This window comes from Eptatretus burgeri, chromosome 1 (assembly GCF_056783735.1).
Source record: "Eptatretus burgeri isolate ZD-2024b chromosome 1, Ebu_testis_v1, whole genome shotgun sequence".
NCBI lineage: Eukaryota > Metazoa > Chordata > Myxini > Myxiniformes > Myxinidae > Eptatretus > Eptatretus burgeri.
In genome coordinates this window covers 127,800,121-127,820,120 of record NC_140961.1, presented here as the reverse complement: position 1 = coordinate 127,820,120, position 20,000 = coordinate 127,800,121, and the positions used below count along the sequence as shown (strand labels likewise).

General features: G+C 42.9%; 1 protein-coding gene across 12 annotated transcripts in view; it reads right to left on the bottom strand.

Moving 5' to 3' along the window:
• LOC147035384 (exocyst complex component 6B-like) overlaps positions 1 to 20,000 on the bottom strand; it is a 290,908-nt gene that overhangs the window by 235,841 nt on the left and 35,067 nt on the right. For all 12 annotated transcript variants that reach the window (XM_085897305.1, XM_085897314.1, XM_085897321.1 and 9 more), the window contains one exon: positions 16,373 to 16,546. In XM_085897305.1, the coding sequence (XP_085753431.1) occupies positions 16,373 to 16,546 (174 nt within the window). The remainder of the gene's footprint in view (positions 1 to 16,372; positions 16,547 to 20,000) is intronic.

Sequence of the window (20,000 nt, the reverse complement as noted above, 5' to 3'; positions counted from 1 at the left end):
GAGTGGTGGCTCGCGCTGATTAGATTTTGGTCAAAATCGGTCAAAGGTCAAGGTCACAGTGAGGTCAAACATCCAAAACATTCGATTTTTGATGGTTTGGTACAGAATCATCGGAGAAACTTCTGGTTTGTGTTGCTACCTTCTTCAGAGACAGCTTTTATTAGACAAGGTCAGAGGTCAAGTTGACGATTTCGTCAGTACCAGTCTATGACTGCTTGTTTGTTTGTTTGTTTGTAGGCACGATAACTCGAGAACGGAATGAGCTACCAATGTCAATGTCAAATTATACCACGTGATTCAGGGGAGTGGTGGCTTGCGCTGATTAGATTTTGGTCAAAATCGGTCAAAGGTCAAGGTCGCAGTGAGGTCAAACATCCAAAACATTCGATTTTAGATGGTTTAGTGCAGAATCATCGGAGAAACTTCTGGTTTGGGTTACTACCTTCTCCAGAGACAGCTTTTATTAGACAAGGTCAGAGGTCAAGTCAACGATTTTGTAAGTCCCAGTCAATGACTGCTTGTTTGTAGGCACGATAACTCGAGAACGGGTGAAGCTACCAATGTCAAATTACACCACGTGATTCAGGAGGGTGATGGCTCGTGCTGATTAGATTTTGGTCAAAATCTGTCAAAGGCCAAGGTCACAGTGAGGTCAAACATCAAAAAAAAATTATAATTCGCGAACGGAAGAAGCTACCATTGTCAAATTACACCACATGATTCAGGAGGGTGATGGCTAGTGCTGATTCGATTTTGGTCAAAATCGGTCAAAGGTCAAGGTCACAGTGAGGTCAAACATTCGATTTATGATGGTTTGGTATAGAATTATCGTAGAAACTTCTGGTTTGCGTCGCTACCTTCTCCAGAGACAGCTTTTATTTGAAAAGGTCAGAGGTCAAGTTGACAATTTCGTAAGTACCAGTTTATGACTGCTTGTTTGTTTGTTTGTTTGTTTGTGTGTTTGTGCGTTTGTTTGTAGGCACGATAACTCGAGAACGGAAGAAGCTACCAATGTCAAATTACACCACGTGATTCAAGAGGGTGACGGCGAGCGCTGATTAGATTTTGGTCAAAATCGGTCAAAGGTCAAGGTCACAGTGAGGTCAAACATAATTCTGTAAATTCATGTGGAGAAATAGAGTATTTTTGCTTCGCTCGACGTTACGAGTTCGTTTTAACTTCGATTTTAATTTTGTCTTCGGTTTTTGCGATCGCTTGGGATGCTTAAAACTCGGTTGTCGAAATTCTGGTAAAAATCGGATGTTTTGGAGAAGTTTTAAGATTTATAAAAAATATTTCACTCGCCGCGTCACGGGTCGTCACGTGGTGCAGCGCGCTCGAGCAGAGGCGGCGTTGAGTCACGTAATGGTTTTCCGTGTGCGCGCTGACAGTGTTTTCAATAAAGATGGTGTTTTAAAGTCATTTTTTTTATCCCAATAAAGGTTATCGTCGCGTGCCTGACTCGCGAAGCCGTTGGATTATGTAAAGATTGTTGGTGGATGGCCGAATATTACGGTTTTGTGACTGATAAAATAATATTTAATAATTGCGTGGAGAAATGGAGATTTTTGCTTCGGTCAGGTAGGTCAGGTATGGGAGCATGTGCCAGAACAGCACGTCGCTGCGTCCACTTTCCGCCGGTACTCCAGGGGCCTCCATCTGGCCATCCCCCAGGCAGATGCCAGGCCCATCCCCATCTCCTTGAGATGGTCAACCTGTTGCAACCATGAGGCACATGGTCGACCCACTGGCCTCTTCCACTCATGAGACTCCCTCGCTGAGAGAATCTGGTGAGCAGGATCAGAGTCAGGAAAACGAGCCACATGTCCATACAGCCGCAACTGACGCTCACGGACTATGCAGGTAACAAATCTCATCCGAGTCTCTCTCAGCAACCGCTCGTTGGACACAAAATCCGACCAGCGATAGCCAAGGATTCTCCGAAGAGACCTGGTACCAAAGGAATTAAGTCTCCGTCTCAGATCCTTGGTCAGAGTCCAAGTCTCGCACCCATAGAGCAAGACTGGAAGTACCAAGGACCTGAAGACTTGGACTTTCGTCCTCCCGCACAGGTACCGGCAGCGCCACACCCCATGATCCAGTGAATCCATGACTCCCCAGGCCCGACCCAGACGTCTATTGACCTCTGACTCGCAGCCAGCAGAGACATGAATATCACTGCCAAGGTAAGTGAATCTCTCCACGACCTCAACATCCTCACCACAAACAGACACAGACAGGACAGCAGCATCCAAGATGTCACCGAAAGCCTGGATCTTAGTTTTGACCCAAGAAACCCGTAATCCCAACGGCTCCGACTCCTCATTCAGCACCTCGAGGGCCCCCAAGAGGATGTCTAAAGTCTCCGCAAAGATGACCGCATCATCTGCAAAGTCAAGGTCCGAGATCTTGACATTCCCAAATGACGCACCGCAACTTGATCTCTCCGACATCCTCCATACAAGTGCTGGAAAGTGTGGGGGCAAGTACACATCCCTGACGAACTCCAGTAACAACTGGAAATAAGTCAGAGATGGTACCACCACACTTCACAGCACTCTCAGTACCAGAGTAGAGTTCACACATCAGATCGATCAGTTTTGGTGGCACCCCACGAAGACCAAGAATCCTCCAGAGGACATCCCGATTAACTGAATCGAACGCTTTACAGAGATCAACATAGGCTGCAAGCAGCCCCTGCCGAAACTCTCGTCTGCGTTCGGTGAGGACACGAAGTGCAAGGATACGGTCAATCGTTGACCTCTTTGGTGTAAAGCCTGACTGCTCTGGACGCTGGTGCTCAAGCAGATGGTGGCGAGCCCTATCGAGAATTATCCGAGCAAAGACCTTGCCCGGCACAGAGAGCAGCGTCACCCCTCGGTAGTTGTTGCAGTCTTGGCGATCACCCTTCCCTTTCCAGAGAGGGACAACAAGGCTCCTCTTCCAGTCAGTTGGGATGATGCCTGTGTTCCAGGCAGAGCACAAAACTGCATGCAACGACACGAGTGCAGCATTTCCACCAGCCTTGAGAAGTTCGGCATGGATGCCACAGATCCCTGGAGCTTTGCCCCGTTTCAACTGGTTCACCGCAGCCCGTGTTTCCACAAGCGTAGGTGGACCACAGTTGATTCGAGGGTCAGCAACAGGGATTGTAACACCCTTGACGTCCAACTCGACAGTTGGGGGATAGCCTGGTACAACCGCTCAAAGTAACCGAAGTAACTGCTTCGGTCGACGTTACGATTTTTGATGGTTTGGTACAGAATCATCGTAGAAACTTCTGGTTTGCGTCGCGACCTTCTCTCGAGACAGTTTTTATTGGACAAGGTCAGAGGTCAAGTTGACGATTTCCTCAGTACCAGTCTATGACTGCTTGTTTGTTTGTTTTTGTATACATTGTCGAGGCTCGTATGAGAGCGAACACACAACGCACAAGGGGGGCATGGGACAAGAGAGTGGGAGAGGGAAGGATAAAACAGTGGAGAACAGAGACATTAGGAGATCTGTGTAAGGGAGAGGGATGGGGCGCAGAACATGGGGAATACAAGATGGACACTTCAGGGACTTTCAGGACCTTACATGACAAGGAACTTTCAGGAAGGAAGGCACGGAATTTTAAGAAGGTGGGTTTGGGGTGGATTAACGGGGGTAGAAAAGATCGTGGTTTTGGATGGGGGAAGATAAGAGGTGGTGGTGAACAGCTGTTTTGAATACCTGGAGGGAAGAATGGGATTGAACAGAGTGAGGGAGTTTATTCCAAAGGTGGGGAAAAAAAGGAATGAAAGAGTGAAGGTGAGCAATGATTCATGGTTTTGGTAGTTTTACCAGAAGGGGGTTGCTGGCAGTCCTTGAGCACCCTGTGGAAATATAGTGGGGACATATCGTCGACAGAGTAGGGGCGGTGGGGGGGGGCAAGACCGGAGAGGAGATGGTAGAAGACAGAAAGACCACCGACCTGTCTGCGGTGAGAGTGAGAGGCCCAAAGACTCAGCCTCATCGTGGGAGATACCAATTACGAATTGTCTCTCTGCCAGTCTCTGAGCTCCTGCCTCTGTCTGCTTTTTGTGTTGTTATATTCATACTGAGACATTTCTTCAGAATGTGCATGCTTTTTTTTGGTTGTTCTGATTAAAGGTCTCACACTATTTTGAAATATCACAGCACTTAAAAATTGCAGTATCCTTTAAAGACAAATTCATAGATATCGGCTCATTTAAAGGCAGAACTGGCATGTGTATATAGTGCCAGGCATACTGTGAACGTTAAGGGAGAACAGGTCTTAATTATCAATCAATGAAATAACATTTAAAAAAATACGTTGAACTGATTTTGCAAACATTCAAAATGCAAGGGCACCCTGGGTGAGAAACAAAAAAGAAGATGTTAACATGAAATATTTGGGGATGGAATTGGACTTGAGACACCCTGCTGATCAGTACCCATAATCATATAAAGCAATTTTCATTATCTAAAATTTTGGGGGTATGGTTGCTTAGCAGCCTCCAGTCTCATTTTGAATAAGCTGTTCGTTGATAGTTTTATATCACTGAAAGGTTATTCAATTGCCTATTCAATGTTGCATCAAATATGAATTTCTAATGAATGTTCATCTGCACAGTCATGCAATCACAATGATAAACAAGAAAAATAGCAACCAGAGATTGTAGACTCTTGCTCAGACTTATTTTGTGTGGTGTTTGTGTAGTTTTGTGTTGTGTATTCTGTTTGGTGTGTTATGTAATTAATAATGGACATACTGAGAACTGGCGCTGTATAACTGCTGGCAGTGGAGACTGGGTAACAAGACGTCCCGCTTTGATTGGACACTTGACCCTGACCCATGATGTTTATTATTATTCGATTGAAATCAGAATGGGATGAAAATTAATTCAATTCAAATCAAATGGAAGACCAAATAGGTACAGTCCTGTATTAGAGTAATCAGAAGGAACCCAAACAAGGAAAAATAAAAGATGAATCATCAGGAGGAACCTGGATAGGATTCACATTTCAGCTGCTGCTCCTCTACCCTCAAACCCATCCAGGTATAGCCAAGTCAGCCTTATTAAAAATAACTAGCATCAGTTGAAGACAAAGTCTTCGATATCCACTGCCATAGTAAATGAGGATGAACAAACATATTCCCTAAGCGTGTGCAATATGTATGTGAAGTTTCCCTTTGATCTGACCAGCCGTTCTGGAGAAGATGTATGGAGGTTTTAGGGTAAATTCAATATGGCCGCCAAAACCATGTGACTTATCAATTAAAATTAACAAACTTCTGAAAGGATGTGTTGGGGAAAGTGTATGTGAAATTTTGCCTCAATCTGTCCAGCCGTTCTGGAGAAGAAGATTTTTAAAATTTATTAATTTTCAATCCAAGATGGCTGAAAAACCATGTAACCTGTGACATCATAAATTTACATTCTGCCTCCAATCCTCCAGTGGAATACGTGTGTGAAGTTTCGTGTTATTCGGATGAGGTGTGATTTTTTATCCAAGATGGCCACCAAACCATGTGACTTGTGACATTCATAATTTTTACTATGTATGTAGACATGATGGAAGATGAAAGTTGCAAATTTTTGCTTCGTTAGGTTATGTGATTCCAGAGAAACATTTCATATTTTTCTTGAATCCAACATGGCTGCCAAACCATGTGACCTATCAATAAGAAAATATCAAAAGGCACCAGTTCACCACTTGCTTGATATGTGTACCAAATTTTGTAAATATATCTTGAGGGGATTGGTCGTTCAGCTCCAGAAACGAAATGTGACAGACGGACGGAACCCATTTCTATATCCCCCGCCAACTTCGTTGGTTGGCGGGGGATAAAAAAGGTTTTCAGGTGAATCCAATCTGGGTGTCAAACCATGTGACCTATGATGTCATAGGTGGGAACATTTTGTTCCTCATGGAAAGGTGGTCATACGTGTAAAAATTCCCCTCGATCGGATCAGCCTTTTTAGTGAAGATATTTGAAGGTTTTTTTTGTTTTATTCTTAATAATAAATGGCTGCCGAACCACGTGACCGATGACATCATCAATTTTTTTTTTTCTGTCGACCAATTTATACCAAGATGACCCTCAAAAATTTTCATACCGATTGGATGTAGCGTTCTATGTATGCAATTATGACATCATAACAGTCACCTATGACTGTAGGAAAGAAACACCGATACCAGCATACAGTTGGTGCTTTCACCAATAATGACGTGTCTACATCACGGACCATGATCAAACACAACTGCAGCAACTATGTGGCTTTATAGAGTTTGTTTGAACATTCAAACGAGCATTTTCCTCAATCGTTATTGTGATTACAATTATCTGACAAGGTCATTATTGATCAGATATGCATATTATTTACATAATTGAAGGAGGAAATCAACGACTGGTTCCATCATATAGAACCCTTGGACAGAACATTAAAAATGGCGTGGACAGTCTGTTAAGGAACCGCACAAACCCCTTAAATTTCAACATGAAAAATCACTTTTTACATCTGATAATCTGCAAATATCTGGTCTAAAGTAAAATTATATCCAAATATATAGAAGTTAACATAATTTTTCTCATCCAGGACCTCCAAATGAACCATAAAATATCAGTCATGTAATGTTAAAGTGTAGTAGATGAACTCTGAATCTCCATCGCCCATAGAATGTAAAGTCATTTGCGATGAGTTATGATGTGGATAAACTAGGTGATTATGTCATCGTAATACCTTGGCTGTGCACACTTGAAAAATCGTCACAAGCGATCAGGTTTGGTCTCAAAACTATACCAAGTGATCCCTCTAATAAATACAGGAGATTAAACAGTACGTAAGGTTTCAACTTCATATATATATATATATATATATATCATGTTCAGGTACTGCAAAACTGGAGGTTTTTGGAAGCAATAAGAAGGTAATTTGTGTTCTCCATTAAACTATACAGTATCGATTTAAATGAAACAAACATTGTAAAGGTCACAAAAAAAAAAAAAAAATCCTGAAGTTTACCACCGTTGACGCAGTGGCAATTTCAACATCTTATTTAACACATTCCATTAATTATTTGTGCCTATTGTTTGCATCCTTCATGACATCCTTAAGACCAGCAAGTTTCCTGTTTGGAATGATTTTCAATTTTCCTTGACTGCCAGTCAGGCAGACAGAGGGGGAATGGGGGGGGGGGGGAAATCATCTCACTCCTCTCTGCGCATGCACGATTGGGACAAATTCAGAGCCAAAGTACTGCTAAACTGCAGGTTCTTTTCCAAGTTTGGGTTTAAAATAGAACATTCAATTGAAATAAAGTTGTTCCTCAATCATAAACTAACATTTGTGGATGGACGGATAGGCAGACAGACAGACAGTGAACCAATTGCTTAAACCTGCTCTTCACTTTGTATGTGCGAGGTAATAAGATATGGCCACTTTACAGTCCAACACAAGAGATTTTAGAAGTCTCCAACTGCAATAAAATCGTTCTCACATTCTGTGGTATAAAAAAATTAAAGCAAAAGTATAAAACTTTTTTCCCATCTGAAATAACCCATGCTCAATTATTCTCTCCATCTGTCATCTCCCATGATTTTGAGAACATGCTGCCTTGACCGACAAGCTATTCTACTAATACAACTTGTACACCTACATTAGACAAGGATGACAACCATTGTATAAAAACAGCAAAAGTCTTCAACAAAACAAAACTGCTACGATGCATCAAAACAATTTAAGCAACAAAAAGGTAATAGGGTGAGAAAAGCCAGAAAGTTGAATAAGTGAATAAAGACATGAACTTGATGGTCAAACCAGTTTTTGGAAAAGTTCTGACAAAGAAATAATAATAATAAAATAGAAAAACACCTGACAATGACCTCCATATGACTTGGTTTGAAAGCAAAAACAAAAATATTTTGATAACTATCTCGGGCAAGAGTTCTGGATCACTTAGCGACCGACAACCCTGTCAAGGAAAGTGCATTATTCGTGTTAACAAAACACCAGGCTTTGACAAGCAGAGAGACACATCGGAGCTTCACGGGCCACAAAAGCTTTAAAAGGATGCCAAACAACCTCATGAAAGCCCCAACATTCTTTTTTTCGGATTAACCATATTTTAAACAACAGCAGCCAGGTACCCACTTTCAGCTAAACAGACAAGTGCATACCTTGTCTGAAGGACATCTGATTAACTTGAACAAAACATGTTCAAGAAGAATGGCAAAAATACAAAAGTTGCAACATCCAGCTTACGGACCGTTGATGGAAAATTTGCGCAAGCTCAAATGCAAACAATGGCAGTATATCGTCAATGTTAGTTTGAAAAAAAATATAGTTATGAAATGTTTTTGATTGAATCGGCAGGAAAGCCAAAAAATATTTTCATCGAATATGGTTAAGTTAAAGTTCAAAATCCATTATATTAATTTGTCTAATAGGTCATAATTAATTATTTGATGTATTAAGAGGTACCGTATTTTCACGACTATAAGGCGCATATAAACGTCTTAGATTTTTGTCAAAATGTGCGACGCGCCCTATAGTGCAGTGCGCCCTTTGTGTGTATAAAAGAACAGGTATGTGCGGTATGCAGAACATTGCTGTTTTAACAACCCCGAAAATGGCAAAGAGACACGCTTATGAAGCTCAGTTTAAACTGAAGGCGATCAGCTATGCGGAGGAACATGGGAATCGAGCCGCGGCGAGGAATTTCCAGATCAACGAGTCGATGGTTCGAAAGTGGAGGAAGCTGGAAAACGAGCTGCGACAGGTGAAGAAGACGCAGCTGAGTTTCCGTGGAAACAAGGCGAGGTGGCCAGAGTTGGAGGAAAGACTTGAGCAGTGGATCGTTGAGCAAAGAGCAAGTGGGAGGAGCGTTTCGACGGTCACGATCCGACTGAAGGCAGTATCGATAGCGGAGGAAATGAAAATCGAACATTTCCACGGAGGTCCGTCTTGGTGCTTTCGCTTCATGAAACGGTGCCATTTTTCCATCCGGACCAGGACTACGATAGCGCAGCAACGTCCGGCGGATTATCAAGAAATGATGGAAAACTTCCGCTCCTACTGCAGCAAGCACATCTGCGACAAACGGATCCAGCCGAGCCATCGGCGTGAACCGGCCGTTCAAAGTGAGGCTGCGAGCGGCGTGGGAGCGGTGGATGACCGAAGGAGAGCACAGCTTCACAAAGGGTGGAAGGCAGTGCCGGGCGAGTTACGCCACAGTTTGCCACTGGATTGTTGATGCCTGGGCTAACGTGTCTGCTGGCACTGTTGTCCGAGCTTTCGCTAAAGCCGGCATCATTTCGGAGGAGCCGCACGGTGCAGAAAGTGACTCTGACGGCGAGGAAGGTGGACCTGCTAGGTTGGGTTTAGCGCAGTTCGATTCCGAAACAGAGGATGAGGATTTCGATGGATTTGATTAAAGACTATTACCGGTATTTGATTGTTTTAGTATTTTTGTAACTAATACTTTAATAAAGCACAACCAAACTCAATTTTGCTCCCGATCTATTTTTAAATACGCACACTTGTGTGCTTGTGTGAGTGTGTTGTTGTACGGCGGACGTACGTAGTAGAGGATATTCATATAAAACCCGCGCCCTATCGTGAGGAGCGCCTTATGTGTGTGTCAAATACAGGAACGGCACACACAACTTAGACTGCGCCTTTTGGCACGGTGCGCCTTTTGGTCGTGAAAATACGGTATATGTAATGCGTCTTTCTGATATTGGTATTTAAACACAATAGGCAGATTAAATCAGAAACTTACGTCAGCTGCCGAAGGCAAGATGTGTAAGGGTGAGTGTATTGTAATTATGGTGAGCGTCATTTAACACAAGAGAAAAACTGTTACAACTGATGTTCTGTAGCAGATAATAAATTTAGAAGATCTGACGAATGGTGATGGACTTGTGTATGGACTATTTGGTAAATTCAACAATAAAGAGGTTCGAGTTCAGATAAAATTGATACTCTGCAATTCTCCAATTTGATGCGACATTAAATTATCCAACACTTCTACAGAGTCAAACGGTGACTTTCTACCTCCACCTCCGAAGGTGGAAGGAGGGTATGTTTTCAACCCTGTCTGTCTGTCTGTGTGTGCAGCATATCTCAAAAAGCTGTAAACAGATTTCGATAAAACTTGATGGACAGGTTGGGTGTTTGACAAGGATGAATCAATTCGATTTTGGTGAAGATCTGAATCTGAATCTGGATATGAGAACTTTTTTAATTTAAAAGTGATTCTTCATCATTGAGACAGAGCCAAAAACGATAGCATATTTCAAAAATTACCCCCGTGTGGGGGTGACAGCTGACGGTCAACTCTATATGTTTTTTTACTATCATAATCGATGAACCGCTGCCAGACATCTCCTAAAATGACAGACGAGATAAGTTTTGAAAATGGCGACTTTCACAACTTTCGTGACCTTGACCCTGACCTCGAATCCGGGAAAAAATATGTCGTTGGGTATCACTCGTCGACCTCGACCCACATCCCAAATTTCATCAAGATCGGAAGTAAAAAGTTTTCTTTGTACCGGGAGGTGTTTTTGACCATCTTCCAGGTTTCGTGACTGCCAAACGGGACGGAAATTCAAAAATCTGTCTGGTTAGATACACGATAATATTTTTTACTATCATAATCAATAAACAGTTGCCCAATATCTTGTAGAATGGCAGACAAGATAGGTTTTGAAAATGGCGATTTTTATAACTTACGTGACCTCGTGACCTTGACCCTGACCTTGAACCCGGGCAAAAGTTATATCGTTGTGCAACACTCATCGACCCCTACCCACATACTAAGTTTCATCAAGATCGGAAAGAAAAATTGACGGACGGACGGACATTTGGTCCAGCTTTATTAGGTCATCTCGGTAGAGATGACCTAAAAATGTAATAGACCCCATATATTCTCATGGATCAGGCATTGCGTGGCGGAGGTATGCGCTCCACCAAGTGCCCTTATAGTTTAAATTAAAACAGCACTCTTCGACGTCACGACGGCAACTGATATGGCTCCGCCCACATTATTACATCATTATACACACTTGAACCAAGTTTGATGGAAATCCCTTCAGCTGTTCTGAAGTATCACAAGTATACCTGATACTATTCAAAAGTATCACATTTTTACCTGACATGACCTCTGACATCGAATCAGTTCATCTTTGCATCATAATACATACTTATACCAAGTTTGGTAAAAATTGTGTAACTGCACTAACTTGTGAATCAGTGATAGGATTTTGACCAAACGGGACCTCTGACCTTTGAACTCTTAAACCCATAACCTAATCAGTTCATATTTGCATCATAATATATACTCACGGCAGCACAGCAACAGAATTTTTACCAACCATGACCTCTGACCATTGATATCTTGACCCCAAAATCTAATCAGGTAATCTTTACATAATTATACATACTTTTATCACGTTTGGTTAAAATGAAATGGTTCACAAGTTAGCACAGTAACAGAATTTTTACCAAACGGCACCTTTGACCTCTTTACCCCATAACCTAATCAGTTAATCTTTGCATCATTATACATAACCTACTTGTCCCAAGTTTGACTTTAACAACAGCTGAAGGGATCAAAGTTATCGCGTTAACGAAAACCCATCACCAACAGACGTGCCGACAGACACAGTGAAGGCATAAAATAAAATAAAAATTCTCCTCCCCATCATGAAGGCATGGTCCTGCTGTGCCAGCAAAACACGGCACAGATGTTGTCCTTTTCTATGTAGTCTCCAGTCAGTGTCACCCACTGCTTGCAGAAAAATGTGCACGTTTCCTGGTGCCATTGGAAAAGTCATGTTATTGGCTCCAAAGCTTTTTGAAAAGGGAAAAGAAAATAATTGACTCTTCCCACACTTTTGTGTCATTAAATTGGCCGAGGCAAAATTTGGAAACAACCCGGAGCAAAAATTAATAAAATGCGGTGAAAAGCCAAGTTTAAAATAATTCAAAGTCTTAAAACGAGCGAAGTCAATGGTGTGCCATGGCAAATCCCCAAAGCTTCCCACCTGAAGCAAAATTGAAACATGGCAAAAAGTTTCACCAGGAATAACCCAATGTCAATTTTTGAGCGAAAACAAAAATTCCGTTTTGACAACTGTAACCCCAAGTCCACACCCCTCGGGGCATGAAGCCGATGTTGATTGCATATACAAAGTTTCATTTGAAAATGTTTAAAAATGTGCCCGCAATTGCATTTTTTGAATTTTTTTTTTTGACTCAGCCCCAGGACCCCAGGAGGCATGGCCAAAAATAATACTGTTTTTCTTGCCATGTCATGATCATAACTCACCGAGTCCGATGAATTTCTGCACAACCGTTTAGAAGATAGCATGATAGATGGACAAACAGACAGACAGCAAGACCTGATTACAATATCTCCCTGTTTTGTGGGTTTTTTTGTTTATTTTTTTTGAAGTATGGGGATAAATAAACACAACCATTTACGACATCACTTCTTCAAACCCGGTATGTGGCACCATCTGTAATCAAACACAAATGCATTTTCAGCCTCTAAAAATGAATCTTCCCTATAGCAGGCCAGAATGAAGGGTTGTCAAATTATCAAGAAGAAACACACTAACAACAAAAAAAAAAAAAAAAAGTAATGTTGTGAAACAATTCCCTTTGTAGAAATTTCACGAGTTCACAATTTTCCAGCAATGCTCATTCTGATCCCAGTGCTCCGACTCTCCCCATGTACCCCAGGATACATGCATTCTTCCAGTAACATCCTCCTGGTTAATTTTTCACAATCCAGGCTGATGCACAACAACAATTTTATTCCTCGCTTCTCCCGTCTATGGAACCACTTTCCAAAGGCTGTTTTGTTTCTCTTCCTGCCAGGGCTTCAAGCGAGCAATGCACCACCATCTCTTGTCATGCCCAATTCTAACCCATGATCTTTGTTATCCCCATTATCCTTTCCAAGCTCAAACATTTCCTTTCTAGTTTCAGTTTCCTCCATTCCTATCGCGATTGTTCATTCACTTTGTTTGTCCCACTGTCAGTCCTACCTTGCTCTTCCACAAGCCTCGCGACTGTAAATCGTTACAAATAAAAGGCAGTGTTTGTGTCTGGTGTGTGTGTGTGTGTGTGTGTGTGTGTGTGTCTGGTGTGTGTGTGTGTCTGGTGTGTGTGTGTCTGGTGTGTGTGTGTCTGGTGTGTGTGTGTGTGTGTGTGTGTGTGTGTGTGAGCGTGTCTCATCCACAACTACAAAACTATAAAACCGAGCAGCCTGAAACTTTGCATGCATACTAAGAAAACTCCCAGGGAGTGCATGAGTGAAAATTGGGTGTTTGGGTTAATTAAAACACCCCTTTTGAAGATAATTAATGGCCTGATTTCATTATTTCCTTTATCAGGTGATCCTCGGCCACCTCGCTGTCTGAGGTAAGAAGGCGTTTCTTGGGTAACCTTGATGGGGTCTGAAGCCGCCATGATTTTTGGCTTGCTCAACCTTCCCTTGACTTGGAACAGGCCACAACAATTTCTCAGCGATAAAGTTGTTGTTTTCACTTTCCTCATTCGTATGAAATTGATGGGTATATTGCAATGCTTATAAACATCCAGAGACGTCAGCGTTCGTGGCATGACATTTTGGGCGTCTCTGGGAGGTGTATGTTTAACGTGTCGCTAATTGCATGCCAAACTAGCTGTTGAACAACCGTTTCGATGGAGTGCTTGCTTGAGTGCTTAAGCCACTTGGCAAGCACTCTCCAAGCTGCTTGGTTGTTCGTTTTGGTAAAGTATCTGTGCTCTCAAGGGAACGTCGATTAAACAGACGAACATTTCCGCCTGTGTTGGGCCGTGCGGTTCCGTGCGATTTTATTTTTACAAGATATCGCTTTAACCTTTTGTGCGATCTCATATAATCCACCGCTCACTTCGACATAGATACATATATAAAAACAATAAGATACATTCGACCACGTGTTTGCCGTGATCAGTTGTGAAGGCAGAGAGCATATATCGACATTTTGTTTTCTGTTCCTCGATATATTTTTCATCTAAATTTTGCTAATTTCCCACTTGAATTCCTCTTTCAAAGAACTCTGTTTAAAGGTAAATATTTGTGTTTGTCGTTTAATGCGTCTTTTGTGCGTGTGTACGTATATAAACTGTTACCACAACGGAAGTATTTGTTTGTGTGGATGTGTGTACATGTGAGCGTGCAAATTGCTGCTGTTGTCTGCCATCTCCACATGTGGGTTGGTTTCAGGAGGTCAAACAGAGACCTGCCGTGTGTGTGTCCCACACACAGAGAGACAGAGACACACACGTGGGAGGAGAGTGCTGCATTTTATGAGGATGGGGGAGTGAGGAGAGGACAGAGTGAGAGAAAAGGGTGGGGGAGAAGTGGAAAAAAAAAAGACAGGTGAGGGGTCGAGGTGGGGTTAGCAAAGAGAATGATCTGTGATGCTTAATGACCTGTGACACTAAAAAAAAAATGAAAGTGTCAGAACAGCTGTACACACAACGACACAACAGAGTTTGTAAAGTAAAGCACTGGCACATCTGCAAAAAACTTTGATATTCCAGTTCCAGAAAATTTGTGGGAAAAAACGAAAAGCAATCACTGAAAACATTGAAGTACCAATCACGTACAACCGCATGATCCCATCGGGTGTGATAAAGCATTGTGACCAGATATCATACTATGGTATCAACACCTCAATTAGTAATGCCTTCTCACTTTTTTACACCTGTGATTTTGGATTAACGATTGAGAAATCAAGAAAATGACCAAATACCAAGACCTCAAGCATGAAGTGAAAAGATCCTGGAAGCTGAAAAATGCCAAAGTAGTACCAGTGATGATGAAAAGCCTCATGGGAATGACGAAAAAGAACCTCACATAGGTATTAAAAACCATCCCTGGGAATATTACAACAAACGAACTACAGTTGGAAGCTGTCCTGGGCTCAGTAACGATCCTGAAGAGAGCCCTCGGCGCAAAACTGAAAAGAGAAAACTTCACAACTTGTTCCTTGAATCGTGACCCCTTACCGTAATGAAGGTGGATACTTGAACCCACCCTGAGCGGACTCCATTCCACATTCTGAAACCACATATGTAGATAACGACACACACACACACACACACACACACACACACACACACACACACACACACACACACACACACACACACACACACACACACACACAAGCAATGTTTGGTGAGGTGTCGTCTCCTTACCTATCCCCCTAACTCCCGTTTCTTCATCCACTCTGCCTCCCCTTCCCCTTCACGAGTCTCCTCACTCTCTTCCTCCCACCCCCACTTCATTGACCCGTCGGCGAAGCGACGGGTAGTATTTGCTCTTATATAAAATAAACTGACATTAAAGCGCCCGATAATCAAAATGCATGCTCACACGCCATACACAACCATCCATAATCAAGTGCTTGCATAAATTACAGGAACTGTACATCAATTCCACAACTCGCACATCAATTGAAATATCTGATCAATTAAATGTCACATGTCTGCATGACAAAACAACAACAACAAAAAAAAAAACATTCAAATCCTTTATTCCCTCGGTAAGAGAAAAATAGTAAGTCTTTAAAATGTTTAAGGTTTAAAATGTTTAGGCCAAAACACTTTATCAAGGTGCTTCGCAGGAAAAAACAATCCCCAAAAAAATTAGGCCTAAAAGACCATATAGCTCTGAATTTTCAGCTCAGCTTATAGGAGAGCACCTGCAAACTATGAGGTGTGTTATATGAAAATGGGAATAAAATTTAGTTATTTTCGTAACTGTTTTTGGTTTTCTGTGTTAAGTTGAAATCGTTTTTTTTTTTTACGTAAAAACTTGTATATTGTGCTATTGTAGCTTTCAATTTGAGGACATATGAGGGGAGAGGTAAAGGCAAATAAAGTGGGCCAGAAAGACAGGAATGTGGAAGCTCGACCAGGACAAACAGAAACTGCGTTTTCAATGGGAGATGCCACACACAACACTCATTCGTTTCCGTGATAATTCCATTCGAAAGGAATGATCAAACCGTACCATTAGGCAAAGGTCCAAACCACTTCACACAGGGACGATGCAATAAGAGTTGAATGGCTGGCACACCAAAGAACACATGGCAATGGCATATGCCTGGAAGGGCTCAGCTCACCTGTCTGCGAAGGCAATGACTGTAACCTAAGGTGCCATTGTAAGGTGCAGACGCTGTTCTGCCTGCTCAAGTGCCATTGCATCAGAGCAGTTAGTCGAGTACATAATCGGTGTTTTAAGCACAATCTTCAAGCAGCGCTGCCCCAATGTCATTCAATAGCCATTACATTTTCAAAAAGATCGTATAGACAGAAAACACAAAATTTCTAACCTCCTCTTCGACATAGTCATCTTCTTCCAGAATGCCAGAGTCCTGTTCCGAGGCAGGACTGTTGGTGTCCACTTCTGCATCTGAACTGCTGCCCGCATCTTTACGGCCAAGATGCGTTTCAGGACCACAACCCTTGCGAGGTGCAGAGCTGTCCAGCCCTCGCTGCTGTTCGGCCTGCAATCACAGAAAAATTAATTTACAAAAACAGTCGCCAATATCTGGAAATAACCCAAATTGAAAACTCAAAACCTTTTATTTGTATATTCCAGGTTATTGAAAATTGAACCTTGTACTGCTAAAGTACCTGGTTCTCAAAGATTGCCAAAACAGGACCGCCATCTACTGGTCACATTTTAAAAGAAGAAAACATTCAAAATCAGAGTGCAACAACAACAAAAACCTTTTAAAATGTGTGGATTCAAAAGTTGATGTGTGATAAACAATGAAAACTTGGGAGCCTCGAAGAACAAATTTGCCGCCCTGTTATAATTTCACTATTATTTATTAACGAGTGCCAAATTAGGGGAGACACTTACAGTCGCTTGAAAATAGCTGTTATTCTAGTTGTTGTTCTTTTAAATCAGGACCTTATCATCACATGGCGGCTGGCAGGACGTGGCCTACAGGTATGCACCCTCGCCTCTAAGCTGTCTCGGTCAGGTTTGAATCCTGACCCAGCTGTAAACTGTCATCCAGGTGTTTTACAGGCAGAGTGATTCATCAACATATGTGCTGTCCTTCCGATGGACATTAAACTGGCATCCCGTCTGCCGGCATTAATTTGTGGACATTACAAATCCCAAGATGTCCTTAGTGAAGAGTAGGCAAGCTATCGACAGCACCCTGAACAAATTCCAAGTTCCTGCCCCAACTACTGCTGCGAAGGCAATGGAAAACCACTCAATACAACCCTTGCTCAGGAAGCTGCTTTGGCAGCACCGACTCTCTGTGAAGAGTATGGTACATCAGAGAAAGAGAATCACAGATCCCAGTCGTTTTGCGTTTTTTTTTTATTTTAAGCAAGACGAATCACCACATGATCACAGTACATCACAAATTTCCCCTGTGAATAAGAAACAATCCACAACACTCCACAATCCCACTCACTCTGGCTTTATTAAAATGGTACTTTATTGAAACGAAACAGAATGGAGAGAATGTTCTTCACAAGAAAATGTTAAAAAAAATTTTGAGTTTTGTTTTTTTCCCCCATTCATGCATATTTTTCCCCGACACTCATTTTCATCTCACTCTTCATTAACCCACTATGATGCAGTGAACATTTCCATTCTTGAACTCACAGGACATGACGTCTTTCCTATCTGCAGGTAGATTATGCTGAGCGTTTTTAAAATGTAACAGCTCAGATGGTGCTGTTTGTAGCAAGATGGTGATTTACAATAAGATGTGCTGAATGTTTCCATTGTGTCATGTCCGTACGTGGCGAGCTGATAATTACTGGATACATCAAGAGATGGCTGTTAGTGCTTTCATTCTGAAAGTAACTGATGGGGGATGGCGTTGCAGGGAATGACATGTTCCACTGGTGAGATGTCCACAAAACTATGTTGATGCCACGAAGCTAAAATACAGAATGTTTAAAGTGCACATGGCGAGACGTCCCACGAAACTATGTTTATCCCACAAGGCGACAATACAGGTACCGGAAGGTCATATTCACAGGTCGTGGAAGATGTTTTTTGTGTACATACAGTATTGTACAATACATCCATCCAGCTGCATTGTGCGTGGCTCATGTAAGATATGTGTTAGAACTTAGAACTGTGTTATGCTCGCAGCTCTAGGGGGAGGGGAAGGAAGGGTAAAATCGCCACAAGAGACGTGAATACGCAGGGAAATTTCCCATGAATGTAGGAGCATGTCACAAATTATCAACCGCGAATATGTGGAACTGCGAATGTCAGGGTTCAGGCATGTGTGTTTATATATATATATATATATATATATATATATATATATATATATATATATATATATATATATATATATATATATATATATATATACATACATATATACATACATATATAGATACATATATATATAGATACATATACATACATATATAGATACATATACATATATATATACATACGTACATATACATACATGCCTGGTGTTGGCGCAGTGGTTAGGGCAGCGGCTTGGGATCCAAAAGGTCCTGAGTTCAAGCCCCGTTGGGCCACTGAATTAATACACCAGGGGGTTGACTCAGCCTGTCATCCTTCCGAGGTCGGCGAAATGAGTACCAGTATACAGGGCCGGTGTATACCCCGGTTAAAATAGGTGTACCATATCCCTGTGTCGTAAGAGGCGACCAGGGTTGCATCAGGAAGGGCATCCGGCGTAAAACATGTGCCAAATCACTATGCGGATCATACGGATGATCGGCTGTGGCGACCCCTAAGGGGAGCAGCCGAAAGAAGAAGAAGAAGATATATACATACATACATACATACATGAATATAAAGCTCATTATGGAATACATATTGTTGCGAATTCGTGCCCGCCGGCGTGCGAACGGCTACGTAACTCGAATCGCGGCACGTCACCCACCGGACGGACAATTCTGTCGTGACCCTCTCGGACCAACGCCAGGAGCTAGTCACGGGTGGGGCTTTCGACCTCACCACAATCGTGCCAATCGGCCACCCGCGTAGGATAGGGTTGTTCGCCAAACTCAACCGACCTAAGTATCCACGCGGATGGTAAACCGGGCGATCGTACCTCGCCACAGGTCAACTCCGGACATGGGCCGCTTGGGCGGCTCGTTCCGTACTATCGGGATAACCGAGCGGTGTTATCGTCGACCTGGACGGTTCAGATTAATTACCGGGATGTTGCACCCACTACGAACCCCTTACGTGATGCAAGATGGAGATTCAAATGGAGAAAAGACGAAGCGAAACTGGAACAGTTCAACAAGCAAGCATTTTATTACGCGACACACAGAAAGCACGTATATACAGCCATACACAAAAAGCAAAGGCAAGAAGAAAACAGTTGACACCGACCTAACGCGTACACACGGCAACACTTACACAGTTTTACTTCACAGACGGCGCCAACACACATTTACACAAAAGCAAAAGAAGGAAGCCAACCTCACAGACAAGGAGGCAGACAGGCCCGTAGGCCAAATGTGCACGGGACCGAGAGGAGCGGCCAGGTCCGCGAGACCGGGGAGGTCTAACCCACGTCCTCGTGACGCGTTGGCGGACAAGTCGCAAAATGTCCGCGCCGCTGTGCCCCAACTCCGTGCCCCTGGCGTGCTCATTGGCACCACGTTTAGGGTGGGGGAGAAACGCCCCCCCCCTTTTGCACTCTCAGCATGGAGGAAGGGGAAATTGTTGATGCCCTGGGGGAGGGGAGTGGCTGGCTGGCTTGGGTCCCGCGACGAGACGAGCGACCCCCCACACCACAACCTCGTTGCCGACCGCTGTCCTTGCCTCGGACCCGAGCTTCCTTGCCCCGACCCGCCGCCTGCGGCTCCACCACGCGCACTCCACCTCTTCCGGCTCAACTCTCAACGACACTCTCCAACGCTCAACGCTCCAACTCATGCTTAGCTCCCCCAGTTCCACAGTCTCTTCGCGAGTCGCCTTCC